General features: G+C 35.3%; 1 protein-coding gene across 1 annotated transcript in view; it reads left to right on the top strand.

Annotated features, from left to right (window-relative positions):
• Positions 1 to 14,654, top strand: part of TRMT11 (tRNA methyltransferase 11) — a 60,927-nt gene extending 46,273 nt beyond the window's left edge. Inside the window, exon 13 of the mRNA XM_020986988.2 lies at positions 14,063 to 14,654. Within this exon, the coding sequence (XP_020842647.1) occupies positions 14,063 to 14,194 (132 nt within the window). The 3' untranslated portion in view covers positions 14,195 to 14,654. The remainder of the gene's footprint in view (positions 1 to 14,062) is intronic.
• The last annotated feature ends 3,331 nt before the right edge of the window (positions 14,655 to 17,985 follow it).

Raw genomic sequence — 17,985 nt, 5'->3', positions numbered from 1 at the left:
TTGTAAAGAGGAATGTATGTAACTGTTGTTAAGGTCCTAGTCCCTTATAATGCAAGAGATGACATAAAATTGTCAAACAATTCTCATTTCTCTAATAAATTGCACTTGTGCTTGTCCAGCACTATTGACTTTGGCTACAGAATACCGTTAATTATAAATTTTTATACTTTTGTGTATTTTCTCTCCATTTCTGGATTGTAATATGTTAGACATGTTTAACATCAATACAACTTGGGTGTATTTGTTAGGATGATGTAAATTGTTCCTTTTTCCCTTTTGAAATTTCTGTTTTTAAGTTTGAAAAGACTAATATTGAAATTGGTGGTTGGTGAAAATGTGGATTATAAAAAATATTTGTGGTATGTTATTGGATGGACTATTTAAACTTGACTGAGTCTTAGTAGTAAAAAATGTTTTCTTGATAACCCAGATGAACTCAATAAAGGTCCATTATGGAGCCAAAAACATATTGAGTAATCTGTTCTTCCCCAGTGATGCCTTAATGATAAATTAATAATGTGTCTGTCTTCTCACATCTTCTCCCACTAAAGATCTACAAAGATAGTGACTATAAAAATACTCTTGTAAGTGCCCTTTGGGATTATTGATTTAGTTCTGATTTTATTCTTCTCTTATATGCACTTACATTGTTTTAAAAAATTATATTAAAATTTTTTCAGTCAGCAAGAATCTTTCTTCTCATCCTTCTACCTCAATCCTCTCCCTAGTTGAGAACAAAAGAAAAGTAAGACCCCTATTACAAATATGCATAGTCTAGCAAAAGTATGCTTTACCATTAGTCTTCTAGAATCCTAATTAGTCATTACACTGATCACAATTCCTAATTCCTAAGTTGTTTATCTTTACCATATTGTTGTCATTGTATTTACTTGTATTCTAAAATATATTATATTTTTTTCAGCATAGTTACCTTACTTCCGTCTACTAGACTGTGAATTTTTACAGACAAGGACCAACAGCAGTTGGAGTTGAAAGACCTGAGTTTAACATTAAGTTGTACTGCTATCAGTGAATCACTTAGTCTCTGAACCTTGGGTTTCTTATTTGGAAAATGAGAATAATACTTTGTCTTGGAGAATACATTTTTTAAAACATAAAACTTTATGCTATGTAAATATCTTTGTTTCAGGGGCACAATGAAATTCATAGTTAGCTCTTAATGGATATCAAGGAATTTTGTTCTCTTAACTTATACAGCCTCAGGTTATTTATGGTTTTGTTTTTGAAGAACCAGTGCCCTTATTGTTGCATGCTGGAGTTAAACTGCTATTCATTTTGTGATGATTATCAGTAGAAAAGCATTTTACTTTCTTTATGTGGTCTTTATCATCTACAGTTAGTATGAGGAAAATGCTGAAACCCCACAAGTTTGTTTAGCACATAGCAAAGTACTAGTCTCAGTTTTATTTCTAGTAAATTTAAGAGAGAAAGTTGCTAAAATGTAAACAGTTATATTCTGTGTGCTATGCTAATTCTTATTTTAAAACATTCTGTTCATTAAAAGCGTAGTTCAGCGGGGATCTATTTCTTTAAATTGTTTAAGCACCTGTATTTGTTATAAATATTTTAACTGTATTCCAGAAAAATGTTATATGTGTATTGTACAAGATGTGACTTTTCTCATAGATAGGTTAATATACTAGTACAGAGACCCTAATGAAGAAAATAATGTGGACATAGGGACAAGGCAAAAGTTGTTAGTTTCTCTGTTTTGGATTTATTGGGAAGAAGACTTTTGTAAATGGAAAGAGTGATGAGAAGATTGTAATAAATCAGAGTGGAATGTGGCCAAAGATGAGGGATTTTGCTCTAGAGAAAGGGATCCTATTTTAAAACTGTGGAGAAAGAACTGTCCAGATTGTAACAATTATTTGGACATGGGAGAGAAGAGAGGAATCAAGGATAACCTTGAGGTCACTTGTTTGCAAGATGGTTGTATCCCCAGAGACAGAGATGATTTAAGAATGTCTTGGAGGGCAATAATTAAACCTTATGACAGTGAGTTTATATTAAGTATTACATATTAGAGGGATGTACAATTTCCTTGGGAAATATTTGCCTAGGAAAAATATATTTGTATACATATATGTGATATATGTCACATAGAGAGATATAGATGAATATAGTTTATATTCCTTTACATTGGGTTTTAATGATTCCTGCTCAAACCAAGGACAAGTATGACAACTGTTTTTATTTTCCTAATGGTCAGTTTGTTTTTCCTTTGAGTTACTTGGATCCCAGTACATATGGCATAATTTGGTTATTATTCAATCTTATTTACAGGATCATTTGTTTCCCTGAAGGGAAATAGAGGGTCAATCATTATGAATAATATTCTCTTCCACTTAAAGAGTCTTTAGAAATTCATTCTTTGTGGACAGTGATAGTAGAATCCTAGATATAAGTGTCTCATAGTATGATAAAATAGAAATAGAAGTGAATTTTGAACAAGGGAAATGGAGGAATTATATATAGTATCATGATTATGGATATAGAAGTAAAGTTCATTCTGTTTAATAAACATTCATTATCTTGTAGTCAGCAGTATTCTAAGCTGAAATAGAAATGCCAGTACTTTGTCCATTCTATAATTACTTGAATAACATTTTCTTCATGTTGTAGCATTTCCTATTATTCTTTATTCAATATTTAATTTAGATTAGTCTTCCTAGCATTTTTCTTAAGTCAAATATGGACCATCACACCCCTCCTGCAAAACCCCCAACCATAAAAATCCATTATAATTCTAATTTCTATTTATAATATTTTGTTTCTATTGGCACATATAGGCATTTTCTAAAATTCATATGGATTGTCAGTATTTCCAGTTTTTTGAAATCTATTAATATATCTGGCCCAAAAATATATCCTTTTTTTATTGGTTCGGTAAGCAAGACATTTTCTTTGATATAATTAAACTTTAGTCCTAGCAAGTGCATTAGGTTGGCAGTAAACTCTTTCTTGGTGCTCTTTCAGGCCTCCAGTTTAACTGCTGAGTTTTTACATAAAGCTATAGATGTCTGAGTAGGGTACCCCATGGTATATTGAGGAGTACAGAGCCTTTTGTTAGAAATCTATTAAGTCTCATTCTGAGAGAGGCAGCTTGATGTAATGAAAAGGATGGAGATGCCCAAGTTTGAATCCTGCTTCCAGCCTTACTAGCCATGTGACCTTGGGTGAGTCATAGAACTTCTCACGGTCTCAATTCTTCCATCAGTAAAATTGAGACAATAACTGAAGTATCTGAATCTCGTTGTGAATAAACCTTAAACTATAGAACTATGAGCTATCATCATTGCAGTTGATTCCTGTAGTTGATGCTAAGAGTCCTGGACATTAAAGTTTAATACTTTGTGGAGAATATTGTTTAAGGTTTAGAATTCTAGGACTGAGGATGTTAAAAAAAAATTCCACAGAAGATATAGGCATAGATGAGAGTAACTGGAAAATGAACTTTTGAAGAGAACAAATTTGCAAATATATAAGCATTAGTCTTACTGAATAAAGATTTCCAATCTCACCTTGTGACATTCAGGTTCTCATTAAGATTAATGTTGGGAGTTTCTATTTACCAGTATTGGGTGCCAGACTTTTGACCTGCTTGTCCTTGGTTTGGAAATTGCTTAGTGCTGTTTATAGTTGTATAACTTCAGCACAAGTGGTTTCTATAGCTACTGTCCAGTACCAGATGTCGAACAGTGGGAAGCTTTGATAAGGGTAGCAGGATTTTTAAACAAAAGCCGGACATGGGTAATTACCCTGAAGCTGAACTGAGGCCCACTGAATTCAGCAACATCATTTATGTTTCATTTCTCTATTAATTTAAAAAAGAAAAACTACCTGCTGCTTTCCTTGTCCTCCTCTCCCTTCTTCATCTTTTTCCCCTTGTTGCTCTCACTTTAATATTTCTCTAAGAATATATCACATACCTCCAGTCTCCACTGTAATTAAAGAGTCTTTTCTTAATGTTAGCTGACAAAATTAGATAAGTATTACATTAGGTGGTTTTCACTTTGCTATCGGCATCACTGGCTTTCACTTATCATAAGATGCTTCATAAGCCATTTGTATTCAGAAGTTTGCAGTGGAAACTGCTGTTTTATATAAACTGCTGTCACTTAGGAAAATAGAAATGATCCAAAGTTTATGCCAGTGATGTGGAAGAAATCATTATCACATTATCAAGGAGTGACAGTGAGTAAAGAAACAACTTTACCTGACCCATAAATAAAGTTAAAAGTCATTTGGTTTCCTCTAGTATCATTATAGATTTATTTAGGTTAGCATCATTGAATCTCTGATTGTCCATGTCCCAGATGATGCCTTTTGGGGACAATCACCTGTTCTCTACAAATAGCCATATTATAATTTGAAAATTATCCTTGGGAATTGTCACTAATGTTACGATTATGTGGCAAAATTAACAAACACCATTGTTTTTTGTTTTTTTGGTAGAGAACTTATCAGAAAGATGGGATTTTAATTTCAGTGAGGATTATATTGGATAAATAGTTTCAAATGCTAATTACATTAAGCAAACTAAATAGGTATAACCATTTGCCATCTAGGAATTTTTGGTATTTGACAACTAAATGTTGAGTAAGTGTATTTCATTCTCAGACCATGAGATGAATCTTAAAGTAGAAGCAGTTCCTTCATGGAATTTATAGTTTGATAAAAGACTTAATTATCAAGGCAGTTTATAAATGGGCTAAATTAGATGATGTCAAAAAAATGCACTTCTAACAATTTTGTTAAAGCTTTAAAAGAATGGGGTGTGTGTGTGTGTGTGTGTGTGTGTGTGTGTGTGTGTGTTAGACATTTAAAGGAATTGAGAAAGGTCAGAATGGGAAAATAATGACTAGTTTGGCTAGATCATAGAATCTACCTAGAATTAATCTGTGATAAGCCTGGAAAGGTAAATTGTAGTCCAACTGTGGAGGGCTTTGAATTGCAGGACAAATCACTGGCAGTAGATATCTATTTAAAAAAATTTTTTTTAAAAGTATGAGTGACATGGTTAAATGTTTATATTAGGAATATTACTCTGGTGGTGGCTAGAAGAATAGATTGAAGAGGGGAAAGGCCAGTGTTAAAGGGATCAGTTGGAAAGCTGTTGCAGAAGTTGAGACTAGAAGTAATATGCACTTTAACCTAGTCTGGTTACAGTATGAGCCTAAAGGAGGCATAAGATTCAGTTATCATCCAGGGTATTACCATTCTCCTAGTTACCTAGGTTCACAACCTAGATGTTCTTCTCTCCTTATTTTTTCTCCTTCCCCGTATCTAATCAATGGTCAATTCTGTACTTTTTTTTTCTTAATACAAACATCCATGTGACAAGCTCCCCCAACTTCTTCCTGTACCTCAATAACTTTCTCACTTCACCTTACCCTCTTCTTACTGCTAAGCATAACTTCTGCTTGTGTCTTGACGCCTTTCTCCTCATCTACACCCAATCCCCTCTAGGACCTTGCTTCATCAATCATCCTGTCTCAACCATTTTAGTTCTCTGATGGCTTCTTTGTCTCTGATTACAAAAATAGTCAATTCACTTCATCTTACAAGAAAACTTTCCTTGACCTAGTAATATCTCAGACTGTTGTCTTTCTTCTCCATTGCCAAACTTCTTGAATATGATAGATACTCAATAAAAGATTAATAAAAGGATTCAGTATGGTATTGTGACTTAGTGTAGCGACATACAGTATTTGGGGAGTAGGAATGGAGAAAGCTTTTAGCCAAAAAATAACATTTAAAGGTTTATGATAAAACGCTGTTGAAATGGCCTACTTTTGATTTAAGAATCTGTAGGTAGGGAAGTAATTTGGATGAGGCCCTAGATGGCTTGTTTATCAAATTTGCAGATTTCATAAAGCTAGAAGGGATACCTAGAATGTTGAATGACAAATTCAGGATCCAAAAAGCTGTTATTAGGCTAGAACAATGGGCCAAATCCAGGAAGGTGGGATTTAATAGGGATAAATGCAAAGCATTACACTTGGGTTCAAAAAATTAACTTTACAAAGATAGGATGGGAGAAATATAGCTAGGTAATGATTGCTGAAAAAAGAAACTGGGCTAAGAGGAAGATTAATAAACTATAGCCTCAGTACATGAGCCAACAGTGATACATGGCAGAGCCCAAAGCTCTATAAAGAGACTTTGAGAGGCATAGTATTCAGGAAAAGGAATGTAATGATTTTGTTATGGTTAAGCTACATCTGGACTTCTGTTCAGTTCGAGGTGTCACATTTTAGAAAGGATATAAGCTGGATTGTGACTAAGATGGTAAGAGTACTGGAATCCATACCATAAAATAGGGGTCTGGCAACTTTTAAAAAAGTATTTTGATAATTAAATATGATTTCCTTTTTCATCCTATGTATTTTATATATTTAAAAAAATTATTCTGAGGAATCCATAGGCTTCACTAGATGGCCAAAGGGGTACATTGTATAAAAAAGGAAAAGAACTGTTATGAGAGGATTGGTTGAAGGAACTGGCCTTATCTAGCCTTGAATAAAGAAGACTTAGAGAGAGTAGAAGGGAGACATGGTAACAGTCTTAAAGTATTTAAAGGACTGTCATATGGAATAGGGTTTTTTTTTTTGTTTTGGCCCCACATTATAACACTACAAGCAAGGAGTGGGAGTTGTTATGGCATATTTGGGGCTTGTTATAAGGGGAAAATTTCCTAGCAATGATTGCTGTTTAGAAATAGAATTCATTACCTCAGTAGTCAGTGTATTCCTGTCATTGGAATTCTCTAGGCACAGTACAGATGATCACTTGTCTGTGGTGACGCATAAGGAATTCAGTCAGGTGTAGGTTGGACCAGAGAACCTCTCTGTTGTCTTCCAGCTTTTAGTTTCTTGATGCCAAAATGTTGATGATAGTCTGAGGAAACAGAGAAGGATCAAGAAATAGGTGGTCATGATGAGAATGGTGAGATGGCTTAGGAATGATGGTGTGGGAGAAGTGGAAAGACGAGGTTATGGTTTTAGAGGGACTTTAAAGAATTGAAGTTCTTGGAGGTAGAACTCTTCCAAGTAATGGTGACTTATAAAGCATGACCACCTAGTTAAGTGTGTAGCTGCAGGAAGAGTTGCATGGGCTTCCCAGGAGGAGGGTTACTGATTGATGGTGGCATATCAAGAGTCTAAAATGGCAGTGGAGAATAAGGAGGATAACAAGCTTGCTGACCTCAACCAGTTTATGGAGTGAGTTGGTGTGAGGAATGAAACAAGGAGTGGTCAGTTATGGAGAGAGTGCTGAAGGGCTGTGACGTCCTCAGAAAAAAGTCAGGTTTAATTTAAGGCAAACAAGTTGCATTATAAGAGGATGAGACTGAGAGTAAAGAGGAGTCTATTTATATTTGAATGGGAGTTCCAAGGGATCCAGTAGAAGTGAAGTCAAAAGGAAATAAATATTAGGGAGAGTTAGGGCCAAGTTAGAGAGGAATTATTTTATGCGGGGAGTAGGTCTTATAACACTACTGTGTATTCCTCACAGCGCCTGGTGTCTTCCACACAGTATACACTCATTTGTTTCTTGCTGGATTAAATGATGCCACTTGTTTATGAAAAAGGGTGTAGAGGGGGTGTGTGTGTGTGTGTGTGTGTGTGTGTGTGTGTGTGTGTGTGTGTGTAAATATGGTCAATAGCTACAGAATACAGAATTTTCTGTTTTGTAATTCTCTTAATTTCAGTATTATAATATCAAAATTAGGTGGAGTCAGTCTCAAACTTTTTCAACTAGTGACTAATGATTTAACTTCAGTTTTTTTCTAGTGGACAACAGCAAGGTGGCAGAATCACCATACTGTTAAGAACTATAGAAAAACCTTTGTTTCTCTGAGGACTAGGTGATAAGAGGGATTGGGTAATAGAGTTTAAGAACAAATATAATTAAAAAAGGTTGTTTGGATTTATTCTTTGTGTTCTCTTGCTCTAGCCCCCACTGTCCCAAGACCTATCTCTAATTCTCAGAAGTTTATGCTCAGGTTGAGAAATGCATTTGTATACTCATCCTCAAGCAATAACAAATTAACTTCAGTAGCCCTGAGTTAAGTGCCTATTTTTGAATGTGCATACACAAAATATTCTTGAAGTTTCTTTTAATTTGGCATTTTTGAACCTTTTTGTTAATATTTATTACATCATGGAGTGGCATTATATACTTTGGGAATTGAGGTCACTTGTTTTTAATGCCTTTTATCCTTTATTTTGGACATCCCATTTTATTCTTTGATGGATTATATATATATATATATAACAGTTAAAGATTCATTTGCATATAAGGTCCATTCTTTGCTATTGTTTTAAAGTGAATTTTTCAGTTTTTGGTTGGTCATAGATGAAGATTAGTAGAACGTAAAATCTCTTGCAGTACTGTATTTGTATATTTAAGAAATGAGTTGGTATGAATAATGACTTTATGATGGATAGCTCCATAGATATCTAACAGCAGTGAGACCCAAGAGTTCCTGACCCTTACCTCTTAGGCCTCGGGATATGTGATCAATTCTGGTTTAAACTGTTATTGTAACCTATGGGGTAAGGGAGCATAAAGAAGGATTCTCTGATCTTAGCCAGCAGAGGGCAGTGGTACACATAAAAGTATTGGAATTCCATTTCTGCTTTAGAGATAGTGCTTCACTTCTCTATATGGATTATGTTTAGAATTAGCAGTATTGTTGGTGCAAGAAATTGACTTGGTGGGGACGTTGTGTTAACAGGATCCTGTCTAAAAGTTTAGGTCTAAGATTTTTTGCTATTTAGTAGATTTTAAATCTGATTTTGTTTTGTAAACCCTACCAACCTTTTGTTTAGAAAAATTAACCATATGTTAGGTACTTCAGAGGTCATCTGGTGCAGCACTTTTACTTTACAGATGAGCAAACTGAAACCTAGAGACGTGAAATGATTTACCTAAAGTCATCTAGGTTGAACTCAAAGTCTAGCCTCTTTACAGGATACTATTTAGCAATTATTTTGTACAAATCGGAATTGAATATTATTCAGTTGTGTTGGTTTTATAGACTCTGAAGTGGCTTATTTCCCACGATTTGTAAAGTTGTCCACGAATTTGCAAGGCTAAGGTATTTTCATTTCCATTGTGGAGTAATTGTGGTGAGCATCAATTTTCTTTTAGAAGCATTTATTCTAGCTATAATTTGTCTGATTCACCACCTTTGTTCATAATTTGGGATTATATGGATTCTTCCTTCTTCCTTACTCATACCCAGTCAGATACCAACTTTTGTTGATTTCTTGTCTACATCACATTAATCCCTTTCTCACTATTCCCACTGTTCTATCCTAGTAAAAGCCCTCATTACCACATGTTCTGACTATCTTACATGGCCTCAACAGATTTTTGTACCTATCTGCTCTCCTTCTTCCCCTCTCCCAGTCTTTCTTATGGAAGTTTTCTTATGCTTGAAACCTTTATTATGCAAGATTTGATTATGTCATGCTTCTGTTCAAAAATCTTCAGTGGTTCTCTGTCATCTAATGAATAAAGTTTCCATTTTTTTTGCCTGGCATTACAGGCCTTCCACAATCTAGGACCAGCCTACATTCACAGATTTGGTTCATATTGCTTCCCTCCAGGTATGCTGTATTCTTGCCAAACTCGACTACTCTTTGTCCCGTGAATATCCACTACATTCTGCTGCCTCCATGCCTTTTATCATGCTGCTTCCTATGCCTGGAGTACTTTCACTATCTCACTTTACTTGTTGTATTCCTACCCATACTTTAAAGTCCATTTCAAATGTTGACTTCTGTAAGAATGATCTGGTGAATCCCTCCTACCAATCATATAGCATTTATCTTATACTTCTCTAATGCATTTACCATGTAACATGTGTGATAATTATCTGTTTGTGTCTTATCCTCTATTCTCTCTTACTTGTCAGCTTTTTTTTTTTTCAGGGTGAGATGGGATTAATTTCAGGAATTACAAGTATGAAAACTCCTTCCACCAATGCAAGTTAGCATCTAGCCTGCAATTGTAGGCACACAGTGTATTCAGGACATGAACTCAGGACTTTTTGAATTTATCCACTATGCTTTGTTGCTTCTCAGTTCTGAGAACAGAGCTTAGTTCAACAAATTGTTTTTCTGCTACTCAGCCACCCTCTATTCATCTGGTACTTAAAGGATCCAGGTGTGAAACAACAAACCAGGGCAAATGTAATCTTTATTCCATATACCTTCCTTTCCTAGTAGTCATTAGTTTTCTGGGTATCCTTATTTTCCCTCCGCTTTTCTTTCTCATTGAAAATTGGTAACCCTAAAGAAAAAGAAGAAGCTACTTTGAATGAACACTCTGTAATATTGAGATAGTAATTTAATTTAATTTAAGCTTATAGACAGTTTCATGAGTACTAAAGAAATTGGAGAAGCAAGATACAGAGCCCAAGCAAATAGCAATCCTGATTCAAGGAGAAAGAGAAAGATTGTGTTGTATGAAGGTCCTCCTTCTCTTTAAAGGAAACACTTTTGTCTTTGAGATGTTTAACTGATGAGAGTAGAAACAAAGCCACGGACGTACTTGGTCTGAATGGACAGAGAATGTGGATAGAGATGAGTTATTGAAGGTGTTGAAAGATATGTAGAGTTGAATATCAACATCTTAAGTGTTTACTCTGGCATTAACAAAAGATAAGAGTAGATAGAGAGGAGCAGAAGATTGAGAATTGAATTTATCTGAAGTGAGGCACTATAAATTCTTACTGTCATAAATAGTTTTGTACGGTGTGTGTGTGTGTGTGTGTGTATGTGTGCTAGACTTGAAGTCAGGAGATATGGGTTAACTTTGCCGAGGATTAGTTTCCTGATCTGGAAAATGGGGATAACAACATTGTCCACCTCACAACATTGTTGTTAAAAGAAAGAATTCTGTAAACCTTAAAGCACCGTGTAAATGTTAGAGTTTATAAGCTATTCATATAGACTGGCACACATATATGTAATGTGCTATTGCTATTTATATGTGACTTAATGGTTTTTCCCGTCTTGTTCAGCAACATTCTTCCCCCTTCTCTATCTCTAACATATTGCATTATGTTCTAGTGCACAAATTTTAAGACATTGTAAGGAGATCTTGGGACATAAATTATATGTAGAACACAAGTTACATCATGTAATTTTATGTTCCTTCATTTTGCACGGGTTGAAAGTGTTAACTTTTGTGTTTTTGAGAGCTTCCCTGTTTCACCTTCAGTTACTGGTTCCTGTAACAGCCATGACCCTCAAAGTTATTGCCCTTTCTTTAAATTCACCTTATTTTAAAGATCACATTATTTCATTTTAGCCCTGAAGAGAGATTTTTTTGTTTTTGTTAAAACCCCATCTCTTTAGGTTCAGTTAGAAGTTGTCTGATTTGTAAACAGTCTACTGGTGCATTATGGTGGTCTTGGCTTACAGAAATGCCTTGACTAGACTTTTCTTTCTTCTGGGTACTCCTATATATCAAATAAGATAAACCTTTAACACTTTTATTATTCATTAATTGTCTTTTAAGGTAGTTGTCAATAATGATATCTGAAATAACACATTCTCAGGGAACAAAACTGCTTTCCACAAAGTTGGCCTGGGTGCAATGGGCTGGGAAAAATTTATCTCTCTTTAGTACTGGGTCAGTGGCAGGAGTGGATGAGAAAAATGGGTCAATAGCTCTTTCTCTCATTCAGTTCAGGTCCTGGGGCTAGTCACTTGAGAGTTAGGGAGTTTTTACTTGGGTCCCTTCCTTCCCCAATGGAGTTGGGGAAGTTGTGGCCTGCTTGGTATATAAGAGATGAAGAGAAGACTTATAAAGAATAGGGATTGTTTTTTACCTTTCTTTGTATCCCCAGCACTTAGCACAGTGCCTGGCACATAGTAGGTGCTTAAAAATGTGTATGGATTGATTGTCAGCTGAAGAATAGCATTGTAGAGAACCATTTTATGGGAGGTAGCTTGGCATAGTGGATAGTGTTAGACTTGGAGCCAGGAAGATCTGGATTTGAATGTTACCTCAGATACAGATAGTTATATGATTCCAAGCAAGTTATGTAATCTCACTCAGCCTCATTTTTCTCATCAGCAAAATGGGGTTAATAATAGCTCCTAGGTCATAGGGTTATTGAGAAGATCAAATGAGATCATGTATCTAAAGCTCTTTGCAAAACATAAATGCTGTATAAATGTTACCTATTATTAATATTATCTTGAAACACATTTCCAATATTTTGTATATTACATCTGTATTTGATAAGTATTTGCAACCACATGGTGTGTGGTTGGCATGCATCCTTTTACACATACTGGCTTTGTTACCCTGGACAAGTCATTTAACCTCTCATTGTTTTAGGTGACTTTCTAAGACTATAAATTATAGAAAAGATACCAGTCTGCATTGACAGGGGAGTGTTGCCTTACCAGGAAGTTTCCAAAACCAGTGAAATCACAGGTCCCCAGATTCCTATCTATATCACTGTATTTATGATCCACTTCTGCCTTCCAGTTTTGAGGTGACCCCATCATGCAGGTCCCTCTGCCATACTTTTCACCCACCCCTTTCCCCTCCCCAACCCTGTGTGCCTCAATTGGTCCTATTTATTTTGGTGAGAAGGGAAAAATAAGATTAAATGTTTATGCATTGAGTGTCCACCAAGTGGCTAGGAACAAACTCATTTTTCCGGGATTGTATATTCCCAGAAGTTGTTGACTCTTTGCTATTTTCATTATGCTTTTGTATTGTTGCCTGAATTATTATTCATTGGTGTTCTTTAGAAAATTTGATAAACTTCTAGGATATATATACACTGTGTTATCTTAAAATTCAAGTACCCGCCTGTCTATGCTTAATGCAGTAGTAAAACTAGGCATATCTATGAAATATTTATTGCACAATTTGGATTATTTAGTTGTGACTAAAATGGTTCCTAGGAAAACATATGGGCTAACAGTATAAAAAAATGAAATTTCATATTAGCTAAAGCTTCTGGGTATTTATAAACTCTAGCAATGAAGTAGGACTAAGATATTAATTTCTCATAAAATAAACAGAAATATGAAAACATTCTGACAGTTGATATATTCCAGATGCATTTGTAGCTACCATTTTGATATTAAAATCAAAGATTGGGAGGTTAGGTTTCAGCTTTCTAGTTGATTCTCTTTATAGGAAAAACATAATTTCATGTGCATATCAATATAAATTTGTTTAAGTAAGTAGTAAGACCCTTTTTCTAAGTGGATCCTCCCCTCCCCACAATTTTTATATAGTTGGTAAATAGATTTATACAAGAGTAGGTCTAATTGAGAAGTAGTTGAGTTAGCAGCATTGTTTGCTGTCAGGTTTAGATTATCTCATCCTAGACAGCTAGGTGGCACAGTGGATGGAGTGCGAGACTTGGAGTCAGGAAGACTCATCTTCCTGATTCAGATCTGGCTTCAGACACTTACTAGCTCTTTAACGCTGGGCAAACCTGTTGACCTCAGTTTCTTCATCTGTAAAATGAGGTGGAGAAGGAAATGGCAAACCACTTCAGCATTTCTGCCACAAAATCCCCAAATGGGGTTATTTGATCAGAGTCATATATGAGTGAACGACTGAACAACAATAACATATCTCATCCTGGTACAGCATTTCTCAGTAGTCTAGCCCACTTAACCATTGGCACTCACTGTAGTGTATGTCATCCACTTTAATGCCTGAATATGGGGGTAAACCAAAAGTTTCATTTACTTGTTGGATAATACATGAATGCAACTCTTTGTGACCATTCTTCTCTGATTTCATCTTTCACTTTACATCCCTAGTACCTGGCACCTAGTGGGAACTTAAATTCTTATTGATTGTCTGATTTGTGCAGAAGCACTCTCAGGGCATAATCCTTTTATTTGTATTCATGTTCTGCTAATATATTCTGTAATGAGAGAATAACAAAAAGACAGAGAGTTTGCTTAATAGGGTTTTTGCTATGTCATATATAAACAATTTAATGAACTGTATTTTTTTCCTCTATTTTCCCATCTACCAGGACCAGGACCAATATTCTCACCTATTAGATAATCAGTTTCTGCCATACAAAGGTCTTAATTCATTTCGTGAAAAGTATTTTAGTGGGGTAACAAAAAGAATTGCCAAGGAAGAAAAACCCAGCCAGGAGTGAAAATTAAGTTTACAAAAAATGAACTAAGAATGAAGATTTGGGATTTGAAGAGAAAAGACATCTGGATATTCATGGATGATCCAGAGAACATGTACTGTTTTAAACTTTTTTTAAAATAGAAAAGCAGAATAAATACAACAAAGTAAATTGAGCAATTCTTTTGAAAGTGGGTTTGTTTATAGCAGGTTTTTTGTACATGTCTTTTGCAAACCTTATTTAATTTATATTTGTATTTTCAAGGGTTAATGAAGATTGACTTTAAAGTTATATTTTTTTACTTTAACTTGCAAAAGGAAATAGTTCTATTCATATTTTGGTATTTGGGGTCTCCTGTATATTTTAGGACCTATTGGAAGTGATCAAGAATTATTTCTTTAGTAGATTTGTCTAGCTGTTTAATTTTTATTTGTAAGAAATATTCATTGCAACCAATAAAACTTATGCAGCTTCTTAAAGATCATGTAACACATTCAGTGGTTTTTTGGGTTTTTTTTGTTATTTTCTTGGTTAAGTTTTCTTATTCTTCTGGTAGTGATAATAAAAAACCCTAGGACCTGTTAAAACTGCAAAAAGCTCTCAAACTGTCTGAAGCCTGTTCACATCTGAAGCTCATCTGTACCTTGGATTTGCTCTCACATTCCTAAACCTTGACTTTGGTAAAGACAACTGCCCACAATTTTTGGTTCAGCAACTGAAGCAGAGTAACAACAACAACAACAAAAAATGCCGTAATAGTCCCCTAATGGTATTAAGTCTAATCAGTGCTCTTTGAAATCGAAGCCTTATTTTTCTTGAAGGGGAAACTTTGCTGAATCCACATTGTGTCATGAAAGTATCTCATTGGGAAACCACTAACCCCATTAATTCAGGATGTTAATGGCTTTCCTTGCCTTTGGTGGTCAAATGTACCTCAGCAGGGTGGTGGTAAAATGGAGTCTTTCAATCCATCCAGATGCTGGTGGATTTAAAAGGTTTTTTGTTTGTTTGTTTGTTTAATGTTACCTTTGGTAATTGTGGTCATCCATTAGTGAGTCCTTGATCATTACTTTCCAAAGACCAGCACAGCCCATGCAGAAGGCTCCCTGCTTGGGTGGAGTCTTCCTTTAGACCTCTTCTGCTATGGTTCTGAATCTCAGCAGGAAGGTCTCAGAAATTTCAATGATTGTTTTGTTTGGGCTTCTGGATGTGATTTGTGGTACACTAGGGGAAAATCTAAAAGTATCCAACAGTGATTTATTTTCAGTATTTCTATTATAAACTGCTGTATTTTATTTTAAAAATTTGAAGTTGTTTTGGAGTAAATTTGAATTTTTGTAACTGGCAAAATTTGGAATGACAGATTTGAGCCTCTGATTTTTTTTTGGCTTTGCAAGCAAAAATTCATCTTAGTTTAAAATTTTGCAGCATTTTAAAATGAATTTTAACTTGGTCACCATTTAAAACAACAGAAAAATAAAAGCCGTATAATTTATAAATGGACTTCAGATTCCAAATTATCCTTATAATTGAGCTAATTATTAAAATCAGTAATTTAAAAGTCTATTAAACTTTGAGTCTGCAGAAGCTCTATTGAATTTATTTGGAGTTTTTGTTAGCAGGACCACCCTTAAACTCCTAATTTGTCACCAGCTTGGGAGCCAATCATTGGAATCTATAATTTATCCTATTATATATTTTGTAATATTGTGTAGCAATTACAACATCACTTCAAAGTAGGTTGTTTCAACTTTATGTGTGGATGCTGGCTCATTTCTTTATGTATTTAACAGCAAGAATATCACCTAGCCAGTTAACTAAACACTAATCCACTTAATAGTCCTGTGGCTCTGTGATTCAAAATATGGTCTGTAAGGGTCCCCCAGGTGGTCTCTGGACCAGTCTCTTTAATGTTTATAATATGACAAAAAGTCTGCAGTTTTGTTTCTGGTATAAATTAATTTATTTAACATATAATAAAAACCAGACCACCTGAGTGATGTTTCATCAAAGGTAATAACACCCTTGTTAATTCTGGTGAGCATTTTTTTGTGTCTGGTGGCAAGCAGGAGGAATAAGTAGAGTAGGTGGTCTTTGCCCAAGTAACCAGCAGACAAAAAGTTCAAGAACTCTTTGCGCTATGTTTTCTCAGAAGCTTCCCGCCCTGGGTGTGACCTAGCATTAGGCTAACCTACCCATGACAAACTCTTTAAAGATAGGGATTTAGTAATATGACATTTTCAAAATGTTTGCAAGTTCTGGGAGGTAAGGCAATCTTATCATAGTTTCCTTGTTAAGGAAATGGGCTAAGGAAATGTGTGCTCATAAAGTTGGCCATTCTCTATACACTTGAGAGGAGTGGATATTACAACTGAAAAGAATCTTATTCCAAGCTTTGTGCTTGGAGGGAAATATAGCCCGAGGTAGCATAATTGGATTCATTAAAGTGAACGTGTTTATATTATTGGGTGAAAAATATGCTTTAAAAGTCTCTAAGCACATGCTTTATGGAGACATGGAAATAGCTTTTGACTCATGTGTTTTTTATATTCTTATTAAAATGTAAATGAAAGAAGCAAGGATGTTATTTTTAAAATCCAGCAAATAAGACTTTAAGATGGAGTGATCTGGTTGCCAGTGTGAGCAGTCAGCTGAGAGAATTGGAGAGAACTGCTAGCTGTTCCAGAACTCAACATCTATCTATTGTCTGCCCAAATTGGGGTAAGCTGTCCTCCATGCTAGGAATGCACTTCCTCCTTATTTTTGTGTCTCACAATCTTTAATACTCAGCCTTATCTCCTTACCCCCAGAAATTTCCTCCATGGTGAAGATTAACAACATATTTGTGACTTACAGTTTTAGAAAGTCATCTGTGACACTGAGAGGTTAGATAACTTTCCTAGGGTCATGTAAGTGTATATCTAAGGTCTTTTGACTCTAACACTAGTCTTCTAGATCAGGGCTTCTTAAACTTTTCCCATTCAATACCCCTTTTCGTGTTTCAGTAGCATTTGTTGGTGTTCCTGCCTGAGGACACGTGTAGTGCAAAATGCACATACTTTGTGTTCAGAACCAAGGCTGCAATGAAGTTGTGCCATGCAACAGGGGCGAGCACTGCCAGAAGCACCTTGGATTAATTATGTGTTTGATTTTGAATTAATTTCTGGTTATTGCACATTCAGAAACTTTTTACTGTTGCCAAATTTTTTGTGACTCCATATGAGCACAACCCACAGTTTAAGAAGCACTGTGGAATCTAGACAGTACTTCACTCTGTTTCTTAGTGAATTGCTATATTCAAAAACATTCAGCACCCTTAGGCCTTCCTTTTGGCAATGAAGCTTTGTGAAGTTAACTAGTGTAGTCCTCATGTAACAGACATGAAGCCTTTCCCATTTGGTAGAATTCGTACCTAAGCTGCACACCAAAATGAGTCTTGGGAGGACTTTTCACATGACATTTAATTAGTTAGTTGAATTGATTTCTGACCTGAAGATTGTATGGCAGCAGCAGCCTCCTCTTGGCTATAGCCTTTGTCTCTTCTTGTCTGTTAACTGATAATGGATAGGTGATGGGGAGAACTGAAGACTTGATTTCCTTTATTATTGGTGTCAGGATAAGTACCTTGGGTCATCAGGGAAGATAAGAGTAGGGTAATACTCTAACAAATTAATAAGTAGAGCAAATTACTTGTGCAGAGAGAATTATTCCCTCTGGGTCATAGGATGATAGATTTAGAGCTGAAAGAGACCTCCCCTCCAACCATCTTGTCCAGCTTCCCCTTATTTTACAGGTGAGGAAACTGAGGCCCAGGG

This window comes from Phascolarctos cinereus, unplaced genomic scaffold (genome assembly GCF_003287225.1).
Source record: "Phascolarctos cinereus isolate Bilbo 61053 unplaced genomic scaffold, phaCin_HiC Scaffold_5;HRSCAF=322, whole genome shotgun sequence".
NCBI lineage: Eukaryota > Metazoa > Chordata > Mammalia > Diprotodontia > Phascolarctidae > Phascolarctos > Phascolarctos cinereus.
The sequence above is the reverse complement of the archived record's forward strand: the minus strand, read 5'-3'. Positions and strand labels throughout refer to the sequence as shown.